Source organism: Haliotis rufescens, unplaced genomic scaffold (genome assembly GCF_023055435.1).
Source record: "Haliotis rufescens isolate VD_foot unplaced genomic scaffold, xgHalRufe1.0.p SCAF_5, whole genome shotgun sequence".
NCBI classification, from domain to species: Eukaryota; Metazoa; Mollusca; class Gastropoda; order Lepetellida; family Haliotidae; genus Haliotis; species Haliotis rufescens.
In genome coordinates, this window is record NW_025964223.1 from 242,120 (window position 1) to 269,657 (window position 27,538).

The 27,538-nt window shown below is 42.6% G+C and overlaps 1 protein-coding gene across 6 annotated transcripts; it reads right to left on the bottom strand.

Annotated features, from left to right (window-relative positions):
• Nucleotides 1-539: 539 nt before the first annotated feature.
• On the bottom strand, nt 540-26,730 carry LOC124124703 (protein SON-like). 6 transcript variants are annotated; one of them, XM_048383623.1, is made up of 14 exons: nt 26,600-26,730; nt 25,259-26,111; nt 23,641-24,007; nt 22,309-22,374; nt 20,794-21,102; nt 20,457-20,554; nt 19,851-20,011; nt 17,678-17,992; nt 11,581-11,691; nt 9,258-9,380; nt 3,732-3,879; nt 2,307-2,375; nt 1,518-1,633; nt 540-981 (listed from the first exon to the last, which is right to left on the bottom strand). In XM_048383623.1, exons 2-14 carry the CDS (start codon nt 26,085-26,087, stop codon nt 865-867), a joined length of 2,829 nt encoding a protein of 942 aa, XP_048239580.1. In that variant the 5' UTR covers nt 26,088-26,111; nt 26,600-26,730; the 3' UTR covers nt 540-864. The 6 variants fall into 6 exon arrangements, 4 of the variants coding, with proteins under 4 accessions (XP_048239580.1, XP_048239582.1, XP_048239583.1 ...); XR_007218265.1 differs by lacking the exons at nt 540-981; nt 1,518-1,633; nt 2,307-2,375 and adding an exon at nt 6,056-6,145 and having other exon boundaries at nt 3,746-3,879; XR_007218264.1 differs by lacking the exons at nt 540-981; nt 1,518-1,633; nt 2,307-2,375 and adding an exon at nt 6,056-6,145 and having other exon boundaries at nt 3,827-5,231.
• Between the last annotated feature and the right edge of the window lie 808 nt (nt 26,731-27,538).

The window sequence follows — 27,538 nt, forward strand, 5'->3', positions numbered from 1 at the left end:
CATCTCCAGACTAATGAGATGCATATCGACTGCCACTCCCACCATACGGACGTACATTGCAATACTTCAGCAATATTATGGGTTCACTAAAATCATTATTCATGGTCCACAGTGTGACTCCACACCATGACTTAACTCAACTGGTCCACAGCACCTGTGGTGTACATGACATGAGGAAGCAGCAATGGGTCCCTCCAGAGTTCCTAGAGTCTCTGTGTCTAGCCTTGCTAAGATTGAGTCCTCATTGTGACCAGCACAGAGACCATTGGTCTATCGAACTGTCTCTCCCTCCCCCAACTCTCCAGATGTATACACAGTCACTATCATGAGGCAGGTCAACATGTAGGGACATCAAGCTATTTCATCTACCTTCCTGTCTGCTGCACATCAGTATAAGCTAAGACATCAGTATAAGCTAAGACATCAGTATAAGCTAAGACATCAGTATAAGCTAACACCTCAGTATAAGCTACCGTTAACACCTCAGTAAATGCCTCAGTGCAGTGCCCCAACAGCCATGTTCACATCACGCCACCTCCTAGCCACATTAAGCACAACCTGTATATTTCGTAACTGGATCCAGACACCCAACAACTTTCATTTGCCCAAAAGGAGCACAAGTTCCAGGACGTTTCATTCAAGCCCTCTTCTTCATCTGCCAAGTCAACATTAGTTTCCCCTAATTCTACCGAGACAATGTGTCACTCCGTCCATCTCACCTGGACATGGGCTCCAGGTGGTGGGGTATAGTACCTCCTTAAACCCCGGTCTCAAACAATATGTGTCCAAGTACTCGATAGAAATGTGTACATCACTCTGCTGAATGTCCTCCATTGTCAGTCGCGGGGTATCAGTCGCGGGGTATCAGTCCCGAGGTATCAGTCCCAGCTCCTGGAGACACACACTGGCCGCCTGGGCCTTGGCTAGCTTCTTGTTGGCACTTACTGCTGATGACTGGTACTCTACGCCGTTTACAATCACCTGAAACAGTAGAGGCAAACACATGAACAATCACCTGAAACAATGGAACAATTGCCTCAGACAGATTAACAATCGCCTCAAACAGTGGAACAATCACCTGAAACAGATGAACAATTTCCTCAAATGGAACAATCGCCTGAAACAGGAACAATCATTTGAAAAAGGGAAACAATTACCTGTCAAGGGGGACAATGACACAAAACATGTTGAATAATTACCTGAAACAGTGAAACAATTGCAGGAAAATGTCTGGGATGTAATGTCACATAATGTGACTACCTGATTATCATTTGAGATGCCTGTTATGACTGACATTCAGCATTAATGGGCCAGACTCCCTATGAGGAACACACTGAACACCCCCCAATACCTAACGAACTGCTTGCTCCCTGCACCAAGGATGACAACGAGAATGGATCCCTTGACATCCACACATCTTCAACTCACATCCCATTCCCTTCTTATTTGCCTTTCAACATTTCAAAAAGACAAAATCAGAGGTCTATAGATCAAAATCGATATTTTTTTTCACTAACCTTGAAGAGGAAGCTTTTCTTGTGGTCTGGGCCAGATTCTTGCACAATGATGAAGTTCGGCGGTCCCCATCTTCTCTTGTTGCAGAGTTCTGTGAGAGCCGACACTGGGTGTTTACCTGAATGAAAGTCAAATTAATAATAAGCAAGGTCCTGAAACCATTCATTTACTTTCTGTTATTATTCTGAATTCTTATAGAACTGTTCCAAATACTGTAGATCAGTTTCATGGAGGATTAATTGGTATCAGTTGCCAACAAAGGAATCAATCATGGAACTGTGATCGATTATTTTCCAATACATACATATTATTTCTATGATTTGTTTGTTTTGCTTGTTTAACACGGCACTCAGCAATATTCCAGCTATATGACAGCAGTCTGTAAATAATCTAGTCTGGACCAGATAATCCAGCGATTGACATCATGAGCATGGATCCACACAATTGGGATACGATGACATGCATCAACCAAGTCAGCAAGCCTGACCACCCGTAGTCGCCTTTAACGGCACACATGGGTTGCTGAAGACCTATTCTACCCCGGATCTTCATGACAAGCACGGGTTGCTGAAGACCTATTCTACCCCGGATCTTCATGACAAGCACGGGTTGCTGAAGACCTATTCTACCCCGGATCTTCACGACAAGCATCCCTTTGGTGTTGAAGGTGGCAGCTTTGTGTTCCAGAGCATAGTAAAATATTTATGGCTTCTGCAATCTTGTTATTTTGTGGTCATGCTGACACCTGACAAGTCCTTCACACATTCCACATTAGAGGTGTGGCCACTCACCTGATAAGTCCTTCTTGACACGAGCCACCGTCCCCCCCTTCCGTGTGTTCTCCCCCTCAGATATGAGACCTGTAAGCAACACAACTGTCAATAACCATACAGGATACACACATCTCAAGCCATGCTAGCTTGTTCATATACATTTGACTCTTGTGAACTGAACAAAAATCCTTGTCTGACAAAAGCCTACAGACACAAGAGTCATCAGAAGATGACATATCCCCCCGGTCTGGTGCAATTTGGAAATGGAGTTTGGCTACTTATACCCCACTTTTGGTTCACTGCCATTGGTTACCTTCAATTCAGTGAAGAATAAAATAACGCTGTTCAGTATGTTTCAAAATCCCAAATCATCAAAAGGCACCAGTTCACCACTATACGGATCTGTGTAGCAAGTTTTGTGTAGGAATATTCAACAGGTTTGGAGTTCTGCTCCAGAAACGAGCACGACCCTCATTTTCAGTAAAGTCCAACTTGCTGTAATAAAAAAATAACAACAATCTTTTTTCAAAATCCCAAATCTTCAAAAGGCACCAGTTCACCACTACACTAATCTGTATAGCAAGTTTCATCTAGAAATATTCAACTGTAATGGAGTTCTGCTCCAGGAAAAGAGCACAACCCTCGTTTTCATGAAAAAAAATCCTTCCCCCCAAAATCCCAGATCATCAAAAGGCACCAGTTCACCACTAAACTGACCTATTTAGCAAGTTTCAGGAAGAAACATTTAATGGCTTTGGAGTTCTGCTCCAGAAATGGATAACGGATGGCTGATAGACAGACGGACAGACAGGCTGATCGCTATTTGCCCCTATTTTTTCAAACTGGTGGATAAAAACAATAAATCATGGATGACAGCACAGATATTGAACTTGAATGATGAAAAAACATAAGTTTTGACTGTCAAGAGTTGTCACAAGCTCCAGACAGTCACAAGTGACGGGAGGAGTTTGCAGGGTGCATATTCACATCAGCCAGATGTATCTATGTATCAATTTCAAAACTTGCAAAACCTCCAAGACTTCATCAAGTCCTTTGTGTTCATGTGGAAAAGTTAGATAGTTTGTAGACTTGTTAGAAGACAAGCTCCTCCTACTGTGGGTGAGGTGAAATGGGGTTTAATGTCACGTCCCAGATTATTGCACTTCTATAGCGACGTGCATGCATATGTGTGTGCATGTGGCAGCTTGTTCTAGTCCAGACTGATGCCAATTCTAGTGCTAGCCCACTTAGATACCATGCCGCAGTTTAACATGAATACCCCACTCAGACACAGTATACCAACTCCGAGCCGACGAGTCCTTGTGTTAGCCCCTTAATGCCGAGCGCCAGACAGGGTAACAACAAGTACCACCCTCCTACTGTGTTTGTTTGTTTCTTGTTTAACATCGCACTCAGCAATATACCTATTACTGTGAGTCCTACCTTTTCTATCCACCTTGAAGTCCAGCATCAGCGGCTCCTTCGAGCCCTCATTGTTCTTCCCAAGCCCTTCACCTGGCCTCCAGCCCATCTTCTCCAGCAGCCACTTCCCGATACCCCCCTGTACAGGCGCCGCCTTTTTCAGCTGGTCCTGACAACACCAAGCAAAGGGAGATAAGCCACTTTAACCTCAAAGTACAGACCACCTACAACTCTACCCAACAATGGCCCTACAAGCAACACAACCATCCTGTCTCTAGAATAGGAGAGACGGGCATCGTTTGTGACAGTGCCTTGAATGCTTGATTGACTTTTACAATATTCTAGCTGCTCAAATGATATTATTGTCTCATTGTAGAATGTTACATTTCTTTTGTTATTTTGAAATATTTACAACATATGTAATACCTGTAGTCATGGTAGTTGTTTTTATAAAAACAATTTACAAGGTGTCAATGTTGAGATGATTTCAGTTTCATCGAACATTCATAGCATGATAAATCAAAATGCATGCATAGAGACAATATTTGTTTTTTTGCCATAATTTATATGAAATTTAACACACAGCACATTTGTCAAACACACTGAAATTATTTTTGTCTCTATTCATGCCAAAATCGCTATACAGAAGCAATGTAAAAGTTTAACTCACTCACACACTCTGTATGCTAAAACTGACAGTATTTACTGCAGCACTGATGCAGCACGATACAAAACTCATTGATACGATATGCTGCATTCTTCACTGATAGTATCATTTCAGTAACTATTTCCATCATCTGTTCACAAGCTAACACTGATAAACATTATTTTTAGGAACAAGGTTAGTCCTGCTTAAAATAATATTAACATCGACTGTTAGTTTCTACCACTAAAATCACCACTTCGGAATAATTTCTAACAAAAAATGATGTCCCATGATACATATGAAGTGTCGTGATACAGATCGTATTGAGATTTCAGCATGTCATTCCAGCCCAGCTCTGTACACATTACAAACATCACTTTCATCGTCAGCAGTATCTCAGCTACATCATCTCAACCTGTCGTGGACAGGTAAACCAGTGGTTGATGGCATGAGCAACAGGTCTTGCCATCGAGGGACAATGACCCACGAAGTCAGCCGTGCCATGGCTGGCCTATGTAGGATTATCAATAGCAAACAGCCATCTTGTCCCTTCAATCCTCTTTAGTGACAACATATCACAAATGGGGTACTGGGCCATATTCTGCCTCAAAGAGACAAGCTTCATTATTGTTCATTCACCAAGAACTGAAGTGAAATAAGAAATGCATATAAATAGAATAAACTTTCTTTCAAGATCAATAATACTGTTATTCATACACACACATGAAAAACGTCATTTGTACAGATGACAGCCGATAATATCAACAGCCAATCACAAAGGCACACAGTGTGGTGAACAGGTAGATTCGAACACAACAATAGGCACTGCTTTTGAAGAAACCTTCTACTCGAAAGGCTGTCTCGACAATCAGTCACTGAAATGAAATGATGTATGTTCCTTCTCACAGCACTAACACCCAGTTCCAAGCCAATACTATAACATGATGCTCTGTCTTCTACAGACTTAATCAAATTAAATTATTATTAATAAACTTTAATATCAAAGCTATGAAACCAAGCATATTCAGGGACTTATCTAGAACCGGCATCTAACAGAGACCCAGCTTCTACCTTTATTACAGAGTGACTAGCCCAGACTCAATTATAGGCTGGTGTGTATAAACATCTAATATTCAAAATACGGTAGGCTCAATTTGCCTGCCACTTAGTTTGGAGTCCTAGAGAAATCCTTGCTATTACTTATATTAATCACTATATATAGAAATATATTATCATTAAATAAGATGCCATGATCCTTGCCTTCTTCAGGTTATATTGGTCATTATGAAATCATCAAGTCCTTCACCTTTAACTAATGTTCTGTAAGGCTAAAAAAAATAATAGTCTTGGTTCGCAGGCACCGCCCGCATCATCATAAATTTGAAAGTACAAAAAAATCCTTAAATATTCCAAGTCCAACGGTAATCAAATACTGTATTCCATTTCTGTAGGGAGGCCCTTTTCCAGGTTGATTGTACAAAATTGTTTATAGATTACAGAACTGTTTATTGGTTACATACTAGTTTGAACAACCCCCCAAAAAAGAAAACGACACCGCCCTCCTGCACTAGATTTTCAAAAACCATTGCATGAGAACCAATTCTTTTATTTTTTTAAGCCTACCATTTAAACGTATGAATCTGGAAGTGCCCCTGTATAGTTTGAAGGTAACTGGGTGTTTCGTGCAGCGAGTACTTACCACCAGCTAGGCTCCAGTACCACTTTGTGCTGTACCTCAGCACTAGTATCAACGTCAACCTACACGCCTGTGTTTTGTCAAAACAGAACCCTGCAACAAGCTTCCAGCTGGTCATACCAATCAGAGTTGTCTCCCCTGAACTACACTAAACTTTTGTTGTTCTTGTGCAAGCCAATTTGTGCGACCACTATTACAGACAGTCTTCATCTGATCTTATTTCAGGATGGGAAGTGAGCATTACCTTTTCCAAAGAGATCAGGACTAATGTCAGTTTGAGGCAAGTCTAGGAAATAAGTCTAGAATGTTTTACATGGGCAACAGTGGCATCGAATACACCAGAAGTCCTTTAGGGGGATAAATTCCTCAGTAGCTGACCATTACAGTAGTTAGTAAAAATAATAAAAGTTTGAAGATTTTCTAATATATACAATGTCATGACGACAGAGACACCTATGCAAAGCTATCAAGTTTTTGTCACTTTGGGCAAAATATATGCAAAAGATGGATGCAAAATACGCAGTGTTCATTTTCAGGGGAGACAATTCTCAGCAGCCTGAATGTGGAGAGGTGGCGGTGCGGCAGTATTCAGTGGTACTACGTCTGCCCCTGGATTCTTGTCACAAGATTCTCATCAAGGGGATCTGTATGGACGCAGTGATATCAACAGCCTGACTCAAGTGCATCAGGTTGTCAAATTAATATCTAATTTTGAACAGAACCTATTTCTAGGATGTCTGTTTTATATTTACATAATGAATGTTCATGTAGATAGTTCGGACACTGCCTCCATACAGACAAAAGACATAAGGACTCCTAGTATTTGTGTAAATCACCTGTTAAACTAGACCTCCCACCATCACTACATACATCTCTACGGAACAGATACACAATAGATATATACAGTGATATATACAAAACAGATAGCTATATTTTCAGTGAAGATAAATGTTCAAGCGCAGGTTATAAGGAGTTCATAGTTTCTGTATTAATGCTGAACGGGTTAGGTTGAGTTACAAGGATGCATCTGCATGATAAAATAGCACTGTTTCCAAAACAGAGAAAGCTCTATGTTGTACAGAGAAGCATGCAGAGCTCCAGAAGTTCATGTCACTACTCACTTCAACTACACTATCAAGTGGATAAATACATTCAGTAATGGAGTAGAAAGTTTCACTTTTTACAGAATTATTTTTATAGCTATTTGAAACAAAGCACTGAATCTAGTGCAACTGATCATATTTCCGAAAAGAATTTTATGATGAGATAAATTTAATAGTCTCCAATACAGATAATTTCCATAAAGACATACGATATGCAAGACCTTCCTGATGACCGAGACTTAAGAGATACTCTCAATTTAAAGCAATATTACAACCATGTCAGGATAAGGGTATCCATCATTAGCCTCACAATATATACATTAGCAGGGCTAAACATTATCTGTCTAACTAATGCCTAAAACAAATACTAACTGTTACATCATCATCTTATTTTTTCAATGAACCATTAATCAAATGCTTTTACCTACAAGTCGTGAAAATGGTTGTTTTTCTCTTGGTAGAAGCAAGAAGTGCAGAGGAAGTGGACTAGAACCAGAGACCATACAATAGATATGGTCTCTGCTAGAACTAAATAAGTGTGACATTTTAAAATGAGAAACAGTATTTTACATGTAAATTGTTCCGCTGGCTATCGTTACTTTCAAGCCCTGTGTGTGACAAGCGAGTCGCTAGCCTATCTTCCAACCTATGACTGACTGCCACCACTCAAAGGGAGATAACAACTATGATAGAAAGAAGAGAGGAGAGATGTAAGTGATGGGAGGCCTGGAATAACAGGTGATCCGAATGGTTCAGCCAGACCGGTAATATGCCTCCGTGTCCCCACCCACAGTCGATACAGCGACAGAGGCATGTTACCGGTCTGGTGGGTCGACAATCTCTTCACTTCCTGGATGCTCGGGGTACCTGGAATGAGACACTTTGAAGCATTCGCTGACATTGTCTGCAAGTACTGGCTTTGCTCTCTCACGTTACTATAGCTTGCAGTATTCAAACAAATTTCCTTAAACAGATAAACTTTATGTTAACCTCCTCTGAATGTTTTAATAATCCAAGAAGCTGAACTAGATCACAATCAGCCTTTTGTCGTTGGTGTCACCAGCACAACCAAACAAATTTCCTCAATGGGCAAACTAGTTTTTTTCACATTATGCATCACCAGCATAACCATGTTTAGTATCTGAAGTGATTTGATGTTCTTCCTTTATCAATGAGAGGGAAAATATTTAATATGTCAGACCATGATTAAATCAGAGACACAATATCAGGTCAATGGGTTTATTGGATTCCTAAGATCACATTCCTGTTTTTTAAAGCCATAACACCAAATAGACCCAACAATTTGAAAGGAACATGACACTCAAACAATATATATCCAAGTTTGTTTAACACAACTAGTTTCTAAATACAAGTTTCAGTGGCCAAATCCTGAAGTACCTGCCTTCCAATGTAGCCAATGACACGTTCCAGAGTGATACAGCAAAGAGATCTGTTGTCTCGTACAATGATAGTGTCCGAAATAATTGCCTACCATCCTGCCCGTGGCAAGTAACTTTCCTGTTGGGCTGCATGAAATTTTCCTCCACCTGACTATCTGGCAGATGATTTTACGACTAGTTATGTATTCAGTTTTATTATAATTCCATGTAGATTCTCAAGTAATTTGACATGATTTGTCTCTTAGTTTTTGCAATTTTTCAATACTTAATAATACTTTAGAAGGTAATTTCGAAGAAGGGCAGGCAACACCCTGGGTCACCTACCCTACTGACTTGTTGGGTTTTAAAATTATTTCAAACGCTGCAATGATACAATATGGATATGCATCCAGAAATTTCTCAAAATACACACGAACCTACATTACATGAGCTATGAATTTAAGTAGTATGTACCACCAGTACATATAATTTAAATCAATATTATCATTAAGGATACAAAAAGGTAGTTTAATTGATATTAAAGATGACATTAAAGAAATGTTTTACGTAACTTCAGCTTTGCATTAAATACCTTCAATCAAATTTAACTTAACCCTCCATATGAATTCCTAACTCACATGTTGACGAAGATGCGACAGTTTAGAGAGCAAAGTCAGTACCAGGCCCAAATGCCATCACAGGTGCATGCCATGGGGGGTGTACCTTCTTAAACCACGCTTGATTTTTCTTATCTGGTCCCGCGAGCTCCAGCTGGGAGAGAGGCTGTACTCCGGTGCTGCCGGTGAACTGGCCAGGGAGGAACTTGGACTGGGCCCACTGGCTGGACTACAGACAAACATACACAGTGTCAGGTATTTCAGGAAGAGAAACTACCATATATGTCTGCAGATAAGCCGAATTTCGAGGACCAGCAAAAAGATTCTGTAGAAATGGGTCGGCTTATCCACGGGATACACTTTCATGAGATCTTTGTTTAGCGGTAACAAAAACTAAGATCTGATATTAATGAGAGATTGGGGGGACAGGTATTCAGCTGTGACCAGTGATTGTGTGTCATGTTCGTTCAGCGTGGATCACTGCTCCAGCCACTGGTATGTTACACTTCCATGTTACACTTCCATGTTACACTTCCATGTTACACTTCCATGTTACACCATGTTACACTTCCATGTTACACCATGTTACACTTCCATGTTACACTTCCATGTTACACTTCAATGTTACACTTCCATGTTACACCATGTTACACTTCCATGTTACACTTCCATGTTACACTTCCTTACACTTCCTTACACTTCCATGTTACACTTCCATGTTACACTTCCATGTTACACTTCCTTACACTTCCATGTTACACTTCCATGTTACACTTCCATGTTACACTTCCTTACACTTCCATGTTACACTTCCTTACACTTCCATGTTACACTTCCATGTTACACTTCCTTACACTTCCATGTTACACTTCCATGTTACACTTCCATGTTACACTTCCTTACACTTCCATGTTACACTTCCATGTTACACTTCCTTACACTTCCATGTTACACTTCCATGTTACACTTCCATGTTACACTTCCTTACACTTCCATGTTACACTTCCATGTTACACTTCCATGTTACACTTCCTTACACTTCCATGTTACACTTCCATGTTACACTTCCATGTTACACTTCCTTACACTTCCATGTTACACTTCCATGTTACACTTCCATGTTACACTTCCATGTTACACTTCCATGTTACACTTCCTTACACTTCCATGTTACACTTCCATGTTACACTTCCATGTTACACTTCCATGTTACACTTCCTTACACTTCCATGTTACACTTCAATGTTACACTTCCATGTTACACTTCCTTACACTTCCATGTTACACTTCCATGTTACACTTCCTTACACTTCCATGTTACACTTCCATGTTACACTTCCTTACACTTCCATGTTACACTTCCATGTTACACTTCCATGTTACACTTCCTTACACTTCCATGTTACACTTCCATGTTACACTTCCTTACACTTCCATGTTACACTTCCATGTTACACTTCCATGTTACACTTCCTTACACTTCCTTACACTTCCATGTTACACTTCCATGTTACACTTCCATGTTACACTTCCTTACACTTCCATGTTACACTTCCTTACACTTCCATGTTACACTTCCATGTTACACTTCCATGTTACACTTCCATGTTACACTTCCTTACACTTCCATGTTACACTTCCTTACACTTCCATGTTACACTTCCTTACACTTCCATGTTACACTTCCATGTTACACTTCCATGTTACACTTCCTTACACTTCCATGTTACACTTCCATGTTACACTTCCTTACACTTCCATGTTACACTTCCATGTTACACTTCCTTACACTTCCATGTTACACTTCCATGTTACACTTCCATGTTACACTTCCTTACACTTCCATGTTACACTTCCTTACACTTCCATGTTACACTTCCATGTTACACTTCCATGTTACACTTCCATGTTACACTTCCTTGTTACACTTCCATGTTACACTTCCATGTTACACTTCCTTACACTTCCATGTTACACTTCCATGTTACACTTCCATGTTACACTTCCATGTTACACTTCCATGTTACACTTCCTTACACTTCCATGTTACACTTCCTTACACTTCCTTACACTTCCTGACACTTCCATGTTACACTTCCATGTTACACTTCCATGTTACAAACAGGTCGTAAGAGGCGACTGACAGGATCGGGTGGTCAGGCTCGCTGACTTGATTGATGCATGTCATTGTATCCCAATGGCGTAGATTGATGCTTATATCAAACACTGGATTGTCTGGTCCAGACTCAATTATTTACAGACCGCCGTCATATAGCTAGAATATTGCCGAGTGTGGCGTTAAACAACAAACAAACAAACAATCTAAGCTAATTAGTAACACAGAAACACGCATACATAGGATGTTACAGTCTCAGTTGTCATGGATGTAAGGAAACTGATCATGAAATAAGTTTTCCATTTTTATTCACCTTCTCCTGGGCTTTGTGCATAGAGCAGAGGGCCTGGACGTCGTACGGGTTTTCTGTGAGCTTCCGCACCAGGGATAGCCTCTCCGACACGATAGCACCGATGTCAATGGGCTGAAATGTAACCATGGAAACACTTGCCTCTTTATTCTGGAAACCATGTTTGATAACAGCACCAGCACATGTATTATTACAGGTGACCTGTCATGAGTGAGTGAGTTGGGTTAAACGTTGCTTTGAACAGTATTCCAGTTATATCACGGCGTGTCAGGTTCATCTGGGGGGAAAGCCAGAAGTCTCAGACATTTGTCACTTCGGTGAAACCCACAAGCACAGGTATTGTGCTGACAAACCTAGAAACATAATCGGGGCGAACCCATGCGACTATGCTTGTTGTAAGAGGCAACTAATGTGATCGGGTGGTCATGCTCGCTGACTTGGTTGATGCATGTCATCGTATTGTCAATTGCATGGATTGATGCTCATGATGTCAATCACTTGACTGTCTGGTCCACACTCGATTATTAACAGACCTGTGTCTTTTTTCACAACAATGTTCAGCCTACCTCTGCAGGGGGGTCGGGGAAGACTTTAACCCTTCTACCCTCCCTAAGCCATCTTATCTATTTTCACAACAATGTTCAGCCTACCTCTGCAGGGGGGTCGGGGAAGACTTTAACCCTTCTACCCTCCCTAAGCCATCTTATCTATTTTCACAACACTGTTCAGCCTACCTCTGCAGGGGGGTCGGGGAAGACTTTTACCCTTCTATCCTCCCTAAGCCATCTTATCTATTTTCACAACACTGTTCAGCCTACCTCTGCAGGGGGGTCAGGGAAGACTTTAACCCTTCTACCCTCCCTAAGTCATCATATCTATTTTCACAACACTGTTCAGCCTACCTCTGCAGGGGGGTCAGGGAAGACTTTAACCCTTCTACCCTCCCTAAGTCATCATATCTATTTTCACAACAATGTTCAGCCTACCTCTGCGGGGGGGTCGGGGAAGACTTTAACCCTTCTACCCTCCCTAAGTCATCATATCTATTTTCACAACACTGTTCAGCCTACCTCTGCGGGGGGGTCGGGGAAGACTTTAACCCTTCTACCCTCCCTAAGTCATCATATCTATTTTCACAACAATGTTCAGCCTACCTCTGCAGGGGGGTCAGGGAAGACTTTAACCCTTCTACCCTCCCTAAGTCATCATATCTATTTTCACAACACTGTTCAGCCTACCTCTGCGGGGGGGTCGGGGAAGACTTTAACCCTTCTACCCTCCCTAAGTCATCATATCTATTTTCACAACAATGTTCAGCCTACCTCTGCAGGGGGGTCAGGGAAGACTTTAACCCTTCTACCCTCCCTAAGTCATCATATCTATTTTCACAACAATGTTCAGCCTACCTCTGCAGGGGGGTCGGGGAAGACTTTATCCCTTCTACCCTCCCTAAGTCATCATATCTATTTTCACAACAATGTTCAGCCTACCTCTGCAGGGGGGTCGGGGAAGACTTTATCCCTTCTACCCTCCCTAAGTCATCATATCTATTTTCACAACAATGTTCAGCCTACCTCTGCAGGGGGGTCGGGGAAGACTTTATCCCTTCTACCCTCCCTAAGTCATCTTATCTATTTTCACAACAATGTTCAGCCTACCTCTGCTGGGGGTCGGGGAAGACTTTAACCCTTCTACCCTCCCTAAGTCATCTTATCTATTTTCACAACAATGTTCAGCCTACCTCTGCAGGGGGGTCGGGGAAGACTTTAACCCTTCTACCCTCCCTAAGTCATCTTATCTATTTTCACAACAATGTTCAGCCTACCTCTGCAGGGGGGTCGGGGAAGACTTTAACCCTTCTACCCTCCCTAAGTCATCTTATCTATTTTCACAACAATGTTCAGCCTACCTCTGCAGGGGGGTCGGGGAAGACTTTAACCTTCTACCCTCCCTAAGTCATCTTATCTATTTTCACAACAATGTTCAGCCTACCTCTGCAGGGGGGTCGGGGAAGACTTTAACCTTCTACCCTCCCTAAGTCATCTTATCTATTTTCACAACACTGTTCAGCCTACCTCTGCAGGGGGGTCGGGGAAGACTTTAACCCTTCTACCCTCCCTAAGTCATCATATCTATTTTCACAACACTGTTCAGCCTACCTCTGCAGGGGGGTCAGGGAAGACTTTATCCCTTCTACCCTCCCTAAGTCATCATATCTATTTTCACAACACTGTTCAGCCTACCTCTGCAGGGGGGTCGGGGAAGACTTTATCCCTTCTACCCTCACTAAGTCATCATATCTATTTTCACAACACTGTTCAGCCTACCTCTGCAGGGGGGTCAGGGAAGACTTTAACCCTTCTACCCTCCCTAAGTCATCATATCTATTTTCACAACACTGTTCAGCCTACCTCTGCGGGGGGGTCGGGGAAGACTTTAACCCTTCTACCCTCCCTAAGTCATCATATCTATTTTCACAACACTGTTCAGCCTACCTCTGCGGGGGGGTCGGGGAAGACTTTAACCCTTCTACCCTCCCTAAGTCATCATATCTATTTTCACAACAATGTTCAGCCTACCTCTGCAGGGGGGTCAGGGAAGACTTTAACCCTTCTACCCTCCCTAAGTCATCATATCTATTTTCACAACACTGTTCAGCCTACCTCTGCGGGGGGGTCGGGGAAGACTTTAACCCTTCTACCCTCCCTAAGTCATCATATCTATTTTCACAACAATGTTCAGCCTACCTCTGCAGGGGGGTCAGGGAAGACTTTAACCCTTCTACCCTCCCTAAGTCATCATATCTATTTTCACAACACTGTTCAGCCTACCTCTGCGGGGGGGTCGGGGAAGACTTTAACCCTTCTACCCTCCCTAAGTCATCATATCTATTTTCACAACAATGTTCAGCCTACCTCTGCAGGGGGGTCAGGGAAGACTTTAACCCTTCTACCCTCCCTAAGTCATCATATCTATTTTCACAACAATGTTCAGCCTACCTCTGCAGGGGGGTCGGGGAAGACTTTATCCCTTCTACCCTCCCTAAGTCATCATATCTATTTTCACAACAATGTTCAGCCTACCTCTGCAGGGGGGTCGGGGAAGACTTTATCCCTTCTACCCTCCCTAAGTCATCATATCTATTTTCACAACAATGTTCAGCCTACCTCTGCAGGGGGGTCGGGGAAGACTTTATCCCTTCTACCCTCCCTAAGTCATCTTATCTATTTTCACAACAATGTTCAGCCTACCTCTGCTGGGGGTCGGGGAAGACTTTAACCCTTCTACCCTCCCTAAGTCATCTTATCTATTTTCACAACAATGTTCAGCCTACCTCTGCAGGGGGGTCGGGGAAGACTTTAACCCTTCTACCCTCCCTAAGTCATCTTATCTATTTTCACAACAATGTTCAGCCTACCTCTGCAGGGGGGTCGGGGAAGACTTTAACCCTTCTACCCTCCCTAAGTCATCTTATCTATTTTCACAACAATGTTCAGCCTACCTCTGCAGGGGGGTCGGGGAAGACTTTAACCTTCTACCCTCCCTAAGTCATCTTATCTATTTTCACAACAATGTTCAGCCTACCTCTGCAGGGGGGTCGGGGAAGACTTTAACCTTCTACCCTCCCTAAGTCATCTTATCTATTTTCACAACACTGTTCAGCCTACCTCTGCAGGGGGGTCGGGGAAGACTTTAACCCTTCTACCCTCCCTAAGTCATCATATCTATTTTCACAACACTGTTCAGCCTACCTCTGCAGGGGGGTCAGGGAAGACTTTATCCCTTCTACCCTCCCTAAGTCATCATATCTATTTTCACAACACTGTTCAGCCTACCTCTGCAGGGGGGTCGGGGAAGACTTTATCCCTTCTACCCTCACTAAGTCATCATATCTATTTTCACAACACTGTTCAGCCTACCTCTGCAGGGGGGTCAGGGAAGACTTTATCCCTTCTACCCTCCCTAAGTCATCATATCTATTTTCACAACACTGTTCAGCCTACCTCTGCAGGGGGGTCAGGGAAGACTTTAACCCTTCTACCCTCCCTAAGTCATCATATCTATTTTCACAACAATGTTCAGCCTACCTCTGCGGGGGGGTCGGGGAAGACTTTAACCCTTCTACCCTCCCTAAGTCATCATATCTATTTTCACAACACTGTTCAGCCTACCTCTGCGGGGGGGTCGGGGAAGACTTTAACCCTTCTACCCTCCCTAAGTCATCATATCTATTTTCACAACAATGTTCAGCCTACCTCTGCAGGGGGGTCAGGGAAGACTTTAACCCTTCTACCCTCCCTAAGTCATCATATCTATTTTCACAACACTGTTCAGCCTACCTCTGCGGGGGGGTCGGGGAAGACTTTAACCCTTCTACCCTCCCTAAGTCATCATATCTATTTTCACAACACTGTTCAGCCTACCTCTGCAGGGGGGTCAGGGAAGACTTTAACCCTTCTACCCTCCCTAAGTCATCATATCTATTTTCACAACAATGTTCAGCCTACCTCTGCAGGGGGGTCGGGGAAGACTTTATCCCTTCTACCCTCCCTAAGTCATCATATCTATTTTCACAACAATGTTCAGCCTACCTCTGCAGGGGGGTCGGGGAAGACTTTATCCCTTCTACCCTCCCTAAGTCATCATATCTATTTTCACAACAATGTTCAGCCTACCTCTGCAGGGGGGTCGGGGAAGACTTTATCCCTTCTACCCTCCCTAAGTCATCATATCTATTTTCACAACAATGTTCAGCCTACCTCTGCAGGGGGGTCGGGGAAGACTTTATCCCTTCTACCCTCCCTAAGTCATCATATCTATTTTCACAACAATGTTCAGCCTACCTCTGCAGGGGGGTCGGGGAAGACTTTATCCCTTCTACCCTCCCTAAGTCATCATATCTATTTTCACAACAATGTTCAGCCTACCTCTGCAGGGGGGTCGGGGAAGACTTTAACCCTTCTACCCTCCCTAAGTCATCATATCTATTTTCACAACAATGTTCAGCCTACCTCTGCAGGGGGGTCGGGGAAGACTTTATCCCTTCTACCCTCCCTAAGTCATCATATCTATTTTCACAACAATGTTCAGCCTACCTCTGCAGGGGGGTCGGGGAAGACTTTAACCCTTCTACCCTCCCTAAGTCATCATATCTATTTTGACAACACTGTTCAGCCTACCTCTGCAGGGGGGTCGGGGAAGACTTTAACCCTTCTACCCTCCCTAAGTCATCATATCTATTTTGACAACACTGTTCAGCCTACCTCTGCAGGGGGGTCAGGGAAGACTTTAACCCTTCTACCCTCCCTAAGTCATCATATCTATTTTGACAACAATGTTCAGCCTACCTCTGCAGGGGGGTCGGGGAAGACTTGAACCCTTCTACCCTCCCTAAGTCATCATATCTATTTTGACAACACTGTTCAGCCTACCTCTGCAGGGGGGTCGGGGAAGACTTTATCCCTTCTACCCTCCCTAAGTCATCATATCTATTTTGACAACACTGTTCAGCCTACCTCTGCAGGGGGGTCAGGGAAGACTTTAACCCTTCTACCCTCCCTAAGTCATCATATCTATTTTGACAACACTGTTCAGCCTACCTCTGCAGGGGGGTCGGGGAAGACTTTAACCCTTCTACCCTCCCTAAGTCATCATATCTATTTTGACAACACTGTTCAGCCTACCTCTGCAGGGGGGTCGGGGAAGACTTTAACCCTTCTACCCTCCCTAAGTCATCATATCTATTTTGACAACACTGTTCAGCCTACCTCTGCAGGGGGGTCAGGGAAGACTTTATCCCTTCTACCCTCCCTAAGTCATCATATCTATTTTGACAACACTGTTCAGCCTACCTCTGCAGGGGGGTCAGGGAAGACTTTAACCCTTCTACCCTCCCTAAGTCATATCTATTTTCACAACACTGTTCAGCCTACCTCTGCAGGGGGGTCAGGGAAGACTTTAACCCTTCTACCCTCCCTAAGTCATCATATCTATTTTCACAACAATGTTCAGCCTACCTCTGCAGGGGGGTCGGGGAAGACTTTAACCTTCTACCCTCCCTAAGTCATCATATCTATTTTCACAACAATGTTCAGCCTACCTCTGCGGGGGGGTCAGGGAAGACTTTATCCTCCTGGGGTACACACAGTGGTACACTCACAGCAGCTGTCTGGGCCACGGCCTGAGCTGCTGTTGTATGAGTCACCACAGTTGCTGCTGCTGCTGCTGTTGTTGCCACCACAGGTGTAATGGTTGCAATGGTTGTCGTGACGGGGGCTGTTGTCTTCTCCACCGGCACCCACTGGTCCTCCTTGGCGCGGTGCTGGCTGCCGCTGGAGACCGGGAACTGGAGGCGAAGCTGGGCACACTGGGTCGCCTTGGCCTGAGGGGTGAGCACTGGCAGCTGCTTCGAGTTCTGCGGGCAAACAGACGACCACCTGACTTATACAGGGAGATATACCACCTCCATACTGACAGAGATATATACCTCCTCTGTACTGACACAGGGAGACATACCACCTCGGAACTGACACAGGGAGATATACCAACTCGGTTCTGACACAAGGATATATATACCACCTCTGTACTGACACAGGGAGATATACCAACTCGGTTCTGACACAAGGATATATATACCACCTCTGTACTGACACAGGGAGATATACCACGTCCATACTGACACAGGGAGATATACCACCTCCGTACAAACACAGGGAGATATACCACCTCCGCACAGACACAGAGAGATATACCACCTTCGTACTGACAGAGGGAGATATACCACCTCCGTACTGACACAGGGAGATATACCACCTCTGTACTGACACAGGGAGATATACCACCTCTGTACTGACACAGGGAGATATACCACCTCTGTACTGACCAGGGGTCCGGAAAATTTAAAATCCCAATCGGACATTTGCATTTAGGCCATGCCCCCTTCAAATAGCGTATTTGAGTACGACTTTTCACACACATTACAAGTTTACGTATTCATAATATGATGAATTATGAATTGTTTCAATTTAAATTGTTTAATTCACCGGACAATTAATAACAAATAATATCATTTTAGATTTACATGGAAAACATACGTTTGTTTCTTTTATAATAACGATCTGTTAACGTAGTGAACGGTCTAATTAATATTCATGAGTTATATTCATGAGTCTTCTCAAGTGTACGCGTTGTAACATTTGGATCGAGACTATTATCCCATATTTGGTTATCACGTGACCTCATGGGAATTTTTTTTTTTAAACTAAAGATTTTTTTAAAAACAAGACAGATAATTTAATCACAAATACAAAAATATCGTTGATAGCAATAGTTATTTGAATACTTTTTTCATCTGTACTTATTTATTGACCATAAAAAAATTGGATATCGATCGTCCGAGAAAGCAAAATGGCGGTCAATCAAGATTCAATATACGACTAGCTACTGAAAACAATAAAATCTGCAAATCCTCATTGTATGTCAATCAAGTGAAAGTCGTTAGCCACGACTTACAAAATGATCGTCCAGACTTTGAGGGTTTGGCAGATCCGCTCGACTGATCTACATCGGTCGACTGGCTGTCGTCACGCTTTCGCTTCTTGTCTGAGGTTACGTATCGTAGCATTGTGAGGATAATGAGGTACATCGATGATGCAAGGTATTAATGTACAGTTGTAAACACCTTTCACTCAAATTAACAAGATGTTCTCAGTAATTAATCCTCGATTAATCAGTGTCAACTCAGTTTATTGCCTATTACAGTGATTGACCGATTGGACTATCATGTAGGTACGATGTATTTACAGCAATCAAAACAAACAAAGCTTGTCAGTGTAGTTAATCGTCATTGTGTTGCAACTGCAGACAGAAACTGCTCAGTCCTAACTGTTGATCATGTCCGGTCAAAATTTAAGAATGTCCGGACAATACTTTTTAAAATGTCCGGTAAGCAATATTTTAAAACGGACATTTGAGATTCCCAATCGGACATGTCCGGCGCATATGACGGTTTCCGGACCCCTGGTACTGACACAGGGAGATATACCACCTCAGTACTGACACAGGAAGATATACCACCTCTGTACTGACACAGGGAGATATACCACCTCTGTACTGACACAGGGAGATATACCACCTCTGTACTGACACAGGGAGATATACCATCTCTGTACTGACACAGGGAGATATACCACCTCTGTACTGACACAGGGAGATATACCACCTCTGTACTGACACAGGGAGATGAACCACCTCTGTGTTTGAGTTGGACTCACCCGTATGTTCATGATGATGTTGGGGAGTGTGGATGGATCCCTCAGCTTGAAGGGGTGGTTGATGAAGGGGCCCTCCCCCTCCTCCCCATCCGAGTGTCGCCCATACTCGCTGTCACTGTCGCTATCACTGTAGCCTTTCTCAGAGATCTTCTTACAGAAATCTAAAGGAAATATCATGGGTTACATTCCTCTCAAAGTAAAGCGCTCCCTCAGGAAATCGGAAAGTGAGTTTGGTTTAATGGCCTTCTGTATTTTGGGTTATATTACAGCCTGTCAGCATACTTTTGACATTTACAGCGTTGGTGCAACCGACAAGCACGGGTGTTGTGCTGACAAACATAGGAACATAATTCTGATTATCAGTGTGAATTCAACCCACAATCATGTTTCTGACAGACCTAGACACCTGGACCCCTCCCTTTCAAAAATGCTGGACCCCGTCTTGAGTGTGTTAAATCAGAATTATTCACCAATCCTGTAGATAGCCTGAACACAGAACCCTTTCAGTCATGATTTCTACAACCCACTGGTGTCAATGACGAAACACACATTGCTCACAGAGTCCAATCTTTCCGTTTCTTATGTTCCTGCTTCTGTTGGACTCACCTGTCAGTTCCTCCACCGACTTGCCCCCAGCTTTGAGAGTAGCGAGATCCACATCCGCACCCTGTTCACCGGCCTTCACAGCAGCCAGCACATTGGCACTGAAACAGCACAAGGCATAAAGCAATCTTCCCTTGTCAACGAGTCCCTGTCAGAGTCACAACCCTAACATGTTCATCTTCCCATGGCTGACATTATGGAGTTATTTTTTGGCTGGACTTGAAACAAAGTACATTTTTATCCCAGAGTTCACTGGGATATCAGAGCATTCTGGTATCACGGGTAGCAATACAAGCATCGTTTTGTCAAAATATACCCATCATTACTGATTTCAACTCACATGGCTATTTTCCTGAGCTTGGATTTGTCTATTTTCACACGTAAATCTTTTTCTCGATCAGCATCCTTTATTCGGTCCCTCTCGCCACCTCGCTCTCTTTCACGATGCCGGTACTCTCTGTCATGATGTCGTTCATCGCGGTCTCTCCGGCGGGATTTCTCATGTGACCTATCTCGGGACTTTGACCTTTCTCTGGACTTCGACCTTGACCTATCTCGTGACCTTGACCTGCTCCTTGACCTCCGATGATGTCTGTCTGATCTAGGATGACCAAGGCCTCCATAACTCCTGGCATCCCGATCATCGGTTCTGAAAATGCAGATGTAATCATTACACCATGTAAATATTTACCAAAGAAACATTTAAATATTTTGTATTTTTACAACAAGGCTCATACAAACAGTTTCCAACAATAGACAAGGCTGATACAAACAGTGACCCGTGAAGATGCGGGGTAGAATAGGTCTTCAGCAACCCATGCTTGTCGTAAGAGATGACAAACAGGATGGGGTGGTCAGGCTCGCTGACTTGGTTGATGCAGGTCATCGTATCCCAATTGTGTGGATCAATGCTCATGATGTAAATCACTGGATTGTCTGGTACAGACTTGATTATTTACGGACCGACGTCATATAGCTGGAACATTGCTGAGTGTAGCATAAAACAACAAACAAAACAAAAAATAATAAAAAATAGTACAAACAGTTACTTGTCCAGAGACAAATGTCATTTGGAGATGTCCATAATTTGGCAAGTATCGATAGGACTTTTTACTATACATTTGTTTCCCGTCACCAATTTTGAAAAATATCTTCAGGAGACTTTAAATGACTATGTGAGAAAGTTTGTTCGTTTGTTTGTTGTTAAACGCCACTCATCACTATTCCAGATATATGACAGTGGTCTACAAATAATCGACCAGTCTGGATCAGACAATCCAGTGACTGACATCATGAGCATCGATCTACTCAATTGGGATTCAGTGACATGCATCAAACCAAGTCAGTGAGTCTGACCATCCGATCCCTTTTGTCGCCTTTTACAACAAGCATTGTCGCCCTCTTACGACAAGCATGGATTGCTGAAGACCAATTCTAATCTGAATCTTCAGGAATGCTATGTGAAAAGCCTGGACAGTACACGATCTGAAACCCTTTTCTCTCAAAAAGGCAAAACTCTGTGTCCACAGGTCCACTGGGATCTCCTAAATCTTTAAAGGGAAACAACACTCCAACTCTCAGTCATCTAGTTGGCACAGTCTTAATTATCTCGCTTAATCGTCAGATGCCAATGAACATGACTAGCATCATCACACATACTACAAAGAAGTACTATTAAACTGATGAACACTCAGAATACTTGTGTACCTTGCAGTCAACGGAAGCACTTCTCGGTGTATTGATAAATGTCATGATATTTGTTCATGACTCTCGTTTCCTTTCCCCCTGTTATGACTGACACTGTTAATACACACAACACAAGCCAAGCTAAATACTGTTGAGGAGTCACGCCTACCTCTCTCTGTGTCGCTCTTTGCTTTTCGTACGAGACCGCGTCCGCCTTCTTTTGGGTGACTTAGATCTGAAAAGATTCCAGCATAGTATCAGCGTGTGAGTCATGACCTGTAACTTATCAAATTTGGACCAGTTTGCTCAATAGTATATATCAGTATTTCAGGTAAACTGCTTATTTGTGTAATATATCAGTTCCAAATATATTGTACCAGGGTTTTACCTTGAAATGCAAAAGTGGGTGTCCAGGGGAAATAAACTAATAAATGGTTTCCTTCTATCTATCTCAAGTATAAAAAACTTGTATGTATTTCCTACTACAGTCTCCATGTTGTGTACCATGGCTATGGCTATGCATGTGTAATGCAACATGCATCATGGGAGCAGTGTTGACAAAACAAATGCAGCATCATTTGGTTATTTTCTAAGATGCTCATGCAGAATTTTCTCCTATTGACTTGTTTTTGTGTGGATTAGATAGATGCTTTATGAAGATTACATTCTGATTATTATTAGGAGGCAATTAAAAAACAATTGTTGTTTTGCGTATATGTTGCTTCGCCACTGTATAAGAAACAGATTTCAGTTGGAACTATATTGGCTACTGTCACTGTCCGACTGACACATCACTTACCCTGTTACGTTAAAAATATTAATGCGAGCATTCCAAGAAAACTCGCAATGTTTCGGTAATGTTTGTGAGAGAGGGAAAGCGATTTTGAAGCACAGAATTAAAGAATGACATTATATGATAAAGAGGTTATCACGCGTGTGTGTTTGGGGATGGTAAATATCCTGCATTAGAAATAAACACTATGTACTTAGCAAGCCTTGGCGAGCTAAATACATAGTGTTTATTCCTAATGCAGGATATTTACCATCCCCAAACACACTCGCGTGATAACCTCGATGTCCATTTCAGACCTAATCTGAAATTGCTGTTTTCATTTGAATTGTACTCCTGGAAAGTTGTAAGTACGACACTGGGAACACGTTTTAACCCCAGTAAGGGGATTCCCCACAGTGGCAGAATTTTCGTTTGGGGGATGATTTCAGCAGTTGTTTTCTATCGTCTGTTTTACGCTATTTCCATTTCCATGACTTCCAAATCTAATTTTGGTCAAGTATTTGTGATTAAGTATGCCCCAAAGTATTGAAATCTTCAAAATTGCTATGTTGATTTAACTTGCCCTTTAATATGTGAAGTCAAAGTTTAAGAAAATTATAACTTAAGACAAAATTGACAAACCATCACTGCCCTGTCTCCAGCCCTGTTGCCCCAGACATTAAGGGCACCTGTCCCCAACTAACGGTGATGTACATTATTTCATTTCACCTTGATCGAGAGTGTCTCCGTTTCTCAGAACTCTTTGATTTGTGGTCCTTCTTGTCTTCTTTCTTCCTCTCCTTCTTGTCTTCTTTCTTCTTCCCTTCCTCCGACTTTTCCTTTTTCACATCCTTCTTCCCTTCCTTCCTGTCCTCTTTAGAACTCTTATCTTTGGAATTTTTTCGTTCACCCTTAGCGCTTTTGTGTTTTTTCTTCTTTTTGTGTTTATGTTTGTGTTTTTTCTTCTTCTTTGATTTGCTCTTTCCTTCCTTGTCTGAGTTGGAAAGTGACCCTGTTTCTATAAGACCATCTTCAACTACTTCACTGTCCTCAGACTCCTCGTCGCTCTCGTCGCTGGACGAAGACAAAACCTCACCTGGAAACACACAATCTGATTACCAAAATACACAGATTTTTTTTCCTTTCTTCAACTGAAAATTATTCTGTACAGATTATCTCAGTAAATATGGAAAACAGACATAGAAGTTACTTTATTAACTAAGCACTGTGAATTACTATAAAATTCTGGCTGCCGAATGATACTTTCAGGTGCATATGCAATAAAAATAATTCCAACATTGGTCATGTTGAGGGTTGCACCCTTCAAGTCTGGGTGAGACATGCCACTGGATGATGGCGTCTGCAATGTCCCACACAATCAGGTGATGAGAACAATCAGCAATGACCACACAATCAGGTGATGAGAACAATCAGCAATGACCACACAATCAGGTGATGAGAACAATCAGCAATGACCCCAAATCAGGTGATGAGAACAATCAGCAATGACCCACACAATCAGGTGATGAGAACAATCAGCACTGACCCACATAATCAGGTGATGAGAACAATCAGCACTGACCCACATAATCAGGTGATGAGAACAATCAGCACTGACCCACATAATCAGGTGATGAGAACAATCAGCCATGTCACAGAGCCTTCCCCCTGACCCCTCTGGTCTTTAGTCTGATGGAGTTTCTGAGACCTTTCCTGATCCAAAGATGCCTCAGGCGACCAGGGCTCCTTCTAAAAAAATGACCTCTGGGCTACGACTTCCGTAACAACTATAGTTTACAACATAGACTTACAATAGCCATTGTGCAAAGAACAGAGCCATGATCCACAAAGCAGTCTTAGCTAGGGCTGGCTATCATTAAACATCATAGAGATCGATAATCGCTAACCAAATATCAATCAATTATCAATAAAAGTATCAGAGAAGGAACTTGAAGCAAATATGCAAGAAAGTCTCGAAAGAAATCTTCAGATTTCACGCCACTAGTGAGCAGCGACACATTCATGCATGGATTCTTTGGTGGACATTTCAGATATAACAATAACAGTTGACCATTGACATTATTGACAATGACAAGTCTGTTTTGGTAAATGTAAACTTTATTTCACCACAATGATTTATGTGAGGTATTATCGATGGCAACAGTTTCGATAATCGTTAATATTTCTTCCAATCAACAATAATTCCAATTATTAATCTTTTTAGCCAGCCCTAGTCTTAGCACTACATGTACTAAGGCAATTGTAACTCCTATACCTTAGGATGCAGCACTTAAAACAACGGGGCCCTGAATCTGAATGTTACCATGGTTACCAGATGTCACCTCACCTTCCTCCAACACCGCCTTCTTCTTCTGGTCCGTCATGTCCCCTGAGTTAATCCAGTCTCTGCTCTGCTTACTGATCTCAAGCTTGATCCCCCCCACTTTATCTTTCCCCTCATTCACTGCCTCGTCAGCGTCAGCCTTCTCCACCTCAGCCCCATGGCTCACAACTTCAACACCAATCTTAACTTCACTCTCCTTCCTAGATTCACTATCCCATCTACCTTTCTTACGTTCACTTTTTGTTTTCTCTTCCACGACATTCACACTTTCTTTCTTTTCTTCACAATCCCACCGCCCCTTTTTCTTGCGTTGGTTCTGTGAAATAGTGTTCCCATTAATCATGCTGATTTCCTCGTCCAACAGTTTACTCATCTCTTCCATGGAACTCACAATATCAGGGTCATTCTGGTCTAGTGTGCTCTGTTCCTCCTTCTGTTTCGAGGCAAGGAAATCTTTGAATAATTCATCAACAATAGTCTGTGAGGGAGGTAATGAGAGTGACTTAGTCCCAGCACTTGATGGATTGGAACATGAGCTTTGGGAGTTTGCCAGATTTGGTACTGTTGAGGTAGACTGATTCCTAACACTAGCCAGGTCGGGGAATGGTGCCACAGGAAGACCCTTCTGTTTGCCATCTATCGTCTTTAGTTTGCTGGCTGGGTGAGGGTGACTAGATGTTTTTGTGGTAACTACTTTGGTTACAAGTATACTAGATGGCTGATTGGAATCCTGCAATCTTCTGAGCTTTGACTTTTTCTTCTCACTTTTCTGATCGCCAGCTGTCTCCCCCGGGAGGGGAATGGCATCCAGAGAGGGGACAGATGCACTCATACTTAACTGTCCCCTTCTGCCTACCTGTAACCGAACAGAGATCCAACTGTGAAAATTGATCACGCTGATGGACAAAAGATTAAACTGGAGAGATTTTCTTACTCACCCCTCTTATAGGGAAAATATAAAGATGAGCATGAATTGCATGATTACTGAACATAAGGTGAGGCCATTAAAGTACAAATTTTACAAAATATATGAAGTAGTCGAGTTGGTGGTCTATCACCTCACGTAGAAACTATGCTTTTCGAAATGTCTGCTTTGTGCCAGACAATGTTTTGTTTTCATGCAATGCACTTCTTGATAGGCCCACTTTAAATACAAGAACTTGTGCGGACATTTGCACTGGTTTGATGTAACAGAACATGTGATTAAGTCATGTTATATGTCCATGTCAATCTCGAGGCAATCCTGACGGATCGATCTACTTTACTGGAGTGGAGAAGAAAGTAGGCTAAAGTGACAGTTGATTAATAAAATATGTGCGTGTTAAGTTATTTAATTCTGTTTACCTAAAGTGACGGATTGGAGTCCCAAACAACACAATGACAGGCTGCATTATAGCAGCAATCACATATTCACGCTTCTTGAAAACAGAAACATGGCGGAAATACGCATCAAGGTAGGTAACTCTATGCCTTTTGATTATCTCCCCTTATCCAGCAAAGCTGAGTAAAAGCACAGGGCCATGTGACTGCGAGTGTCTTTGTTTTAATTAGTTACATTGTCCAGTGAGACAAGTTTCTCACACGTACACTTTCAGGTCCCAGGTCACGTGAGGTCATGACTACGTACGTCATGAGCATATTGTGTGAAACTGAGTGAGTGAATGTGGTATAACGCCGCTTTTAGCAATAGTCCGGCAATATCCCGGCAGGGGACACCCAAAGTTAGCTTTAGTCCAACTGCCCCCCCCCCCCCCCCCCCCCCCCCGGCTGGCTACGGCACTGAGTAATAGAACCCAGGCAACGCTTTTAGCTGCCAAGATTGATAAACGTCACAGTCAAAGAAAGACAGTTAGATTTTTGTAACTGACTGGGAATGTCACATTGACCCAAACAGAAAAAACAATAGGTCTAAACAACAACAAACACTTTAGAGTTAACTAAGGCAATGATTTGAAGAACACACACAACACACTCGAAACATTGCATGCTGACCATGCCATTTGCACGTGGCTAGGGGAACATTCTTCATTTTGACACTTTAGTGAAAGTTTGTCAAATCGCTCTGATCCATTTGTCTAATAGATTTTCGTTATCCACAGTAGCCAGTGCCGTAGCCAGCCGGGGACGCAAGGGGGGCAGTTGCCCCCCTAGATTTTTTTATTTCATAGAAAACAGTTTTATTTGAATCAAGTGTGGGACAAGTGATACTTGTACAAATATTTGCCCCCCTCCCCCTGTCAAAAAGTTAACTACGGCCTTGGTAGCGGTCTATAAATAATCGAG

What these genes read in the sequence shown, in the direction of transcription:
- LOC124124703 (XM_048383623.1), bottom strand. Translation starts at nt 26,087, where the DNA reads ATGAGTGCATCTGTCCCCTCTCTGGATGCCATTCCCCTCCCGGGGGAG. An exon ending in ATCAAGCGTGGTTTAAGAAG is followed by an intron (nt 3,880 to 9,257) that starts GTACACCCCCCA and finishes TGGTGTTGTCAG; the next exon opens with GACCAGCTGAAAAAGGCGGC. An exon ending in AGAAAAGCTTCCTCTTCAAG is followed by an intron (nt 982 to 1,517) that starts GTTAGTGAAAAA and finishes CTACTGTTTCAG; the next exon opens with GTGATTGTAAACGGCGTAGA.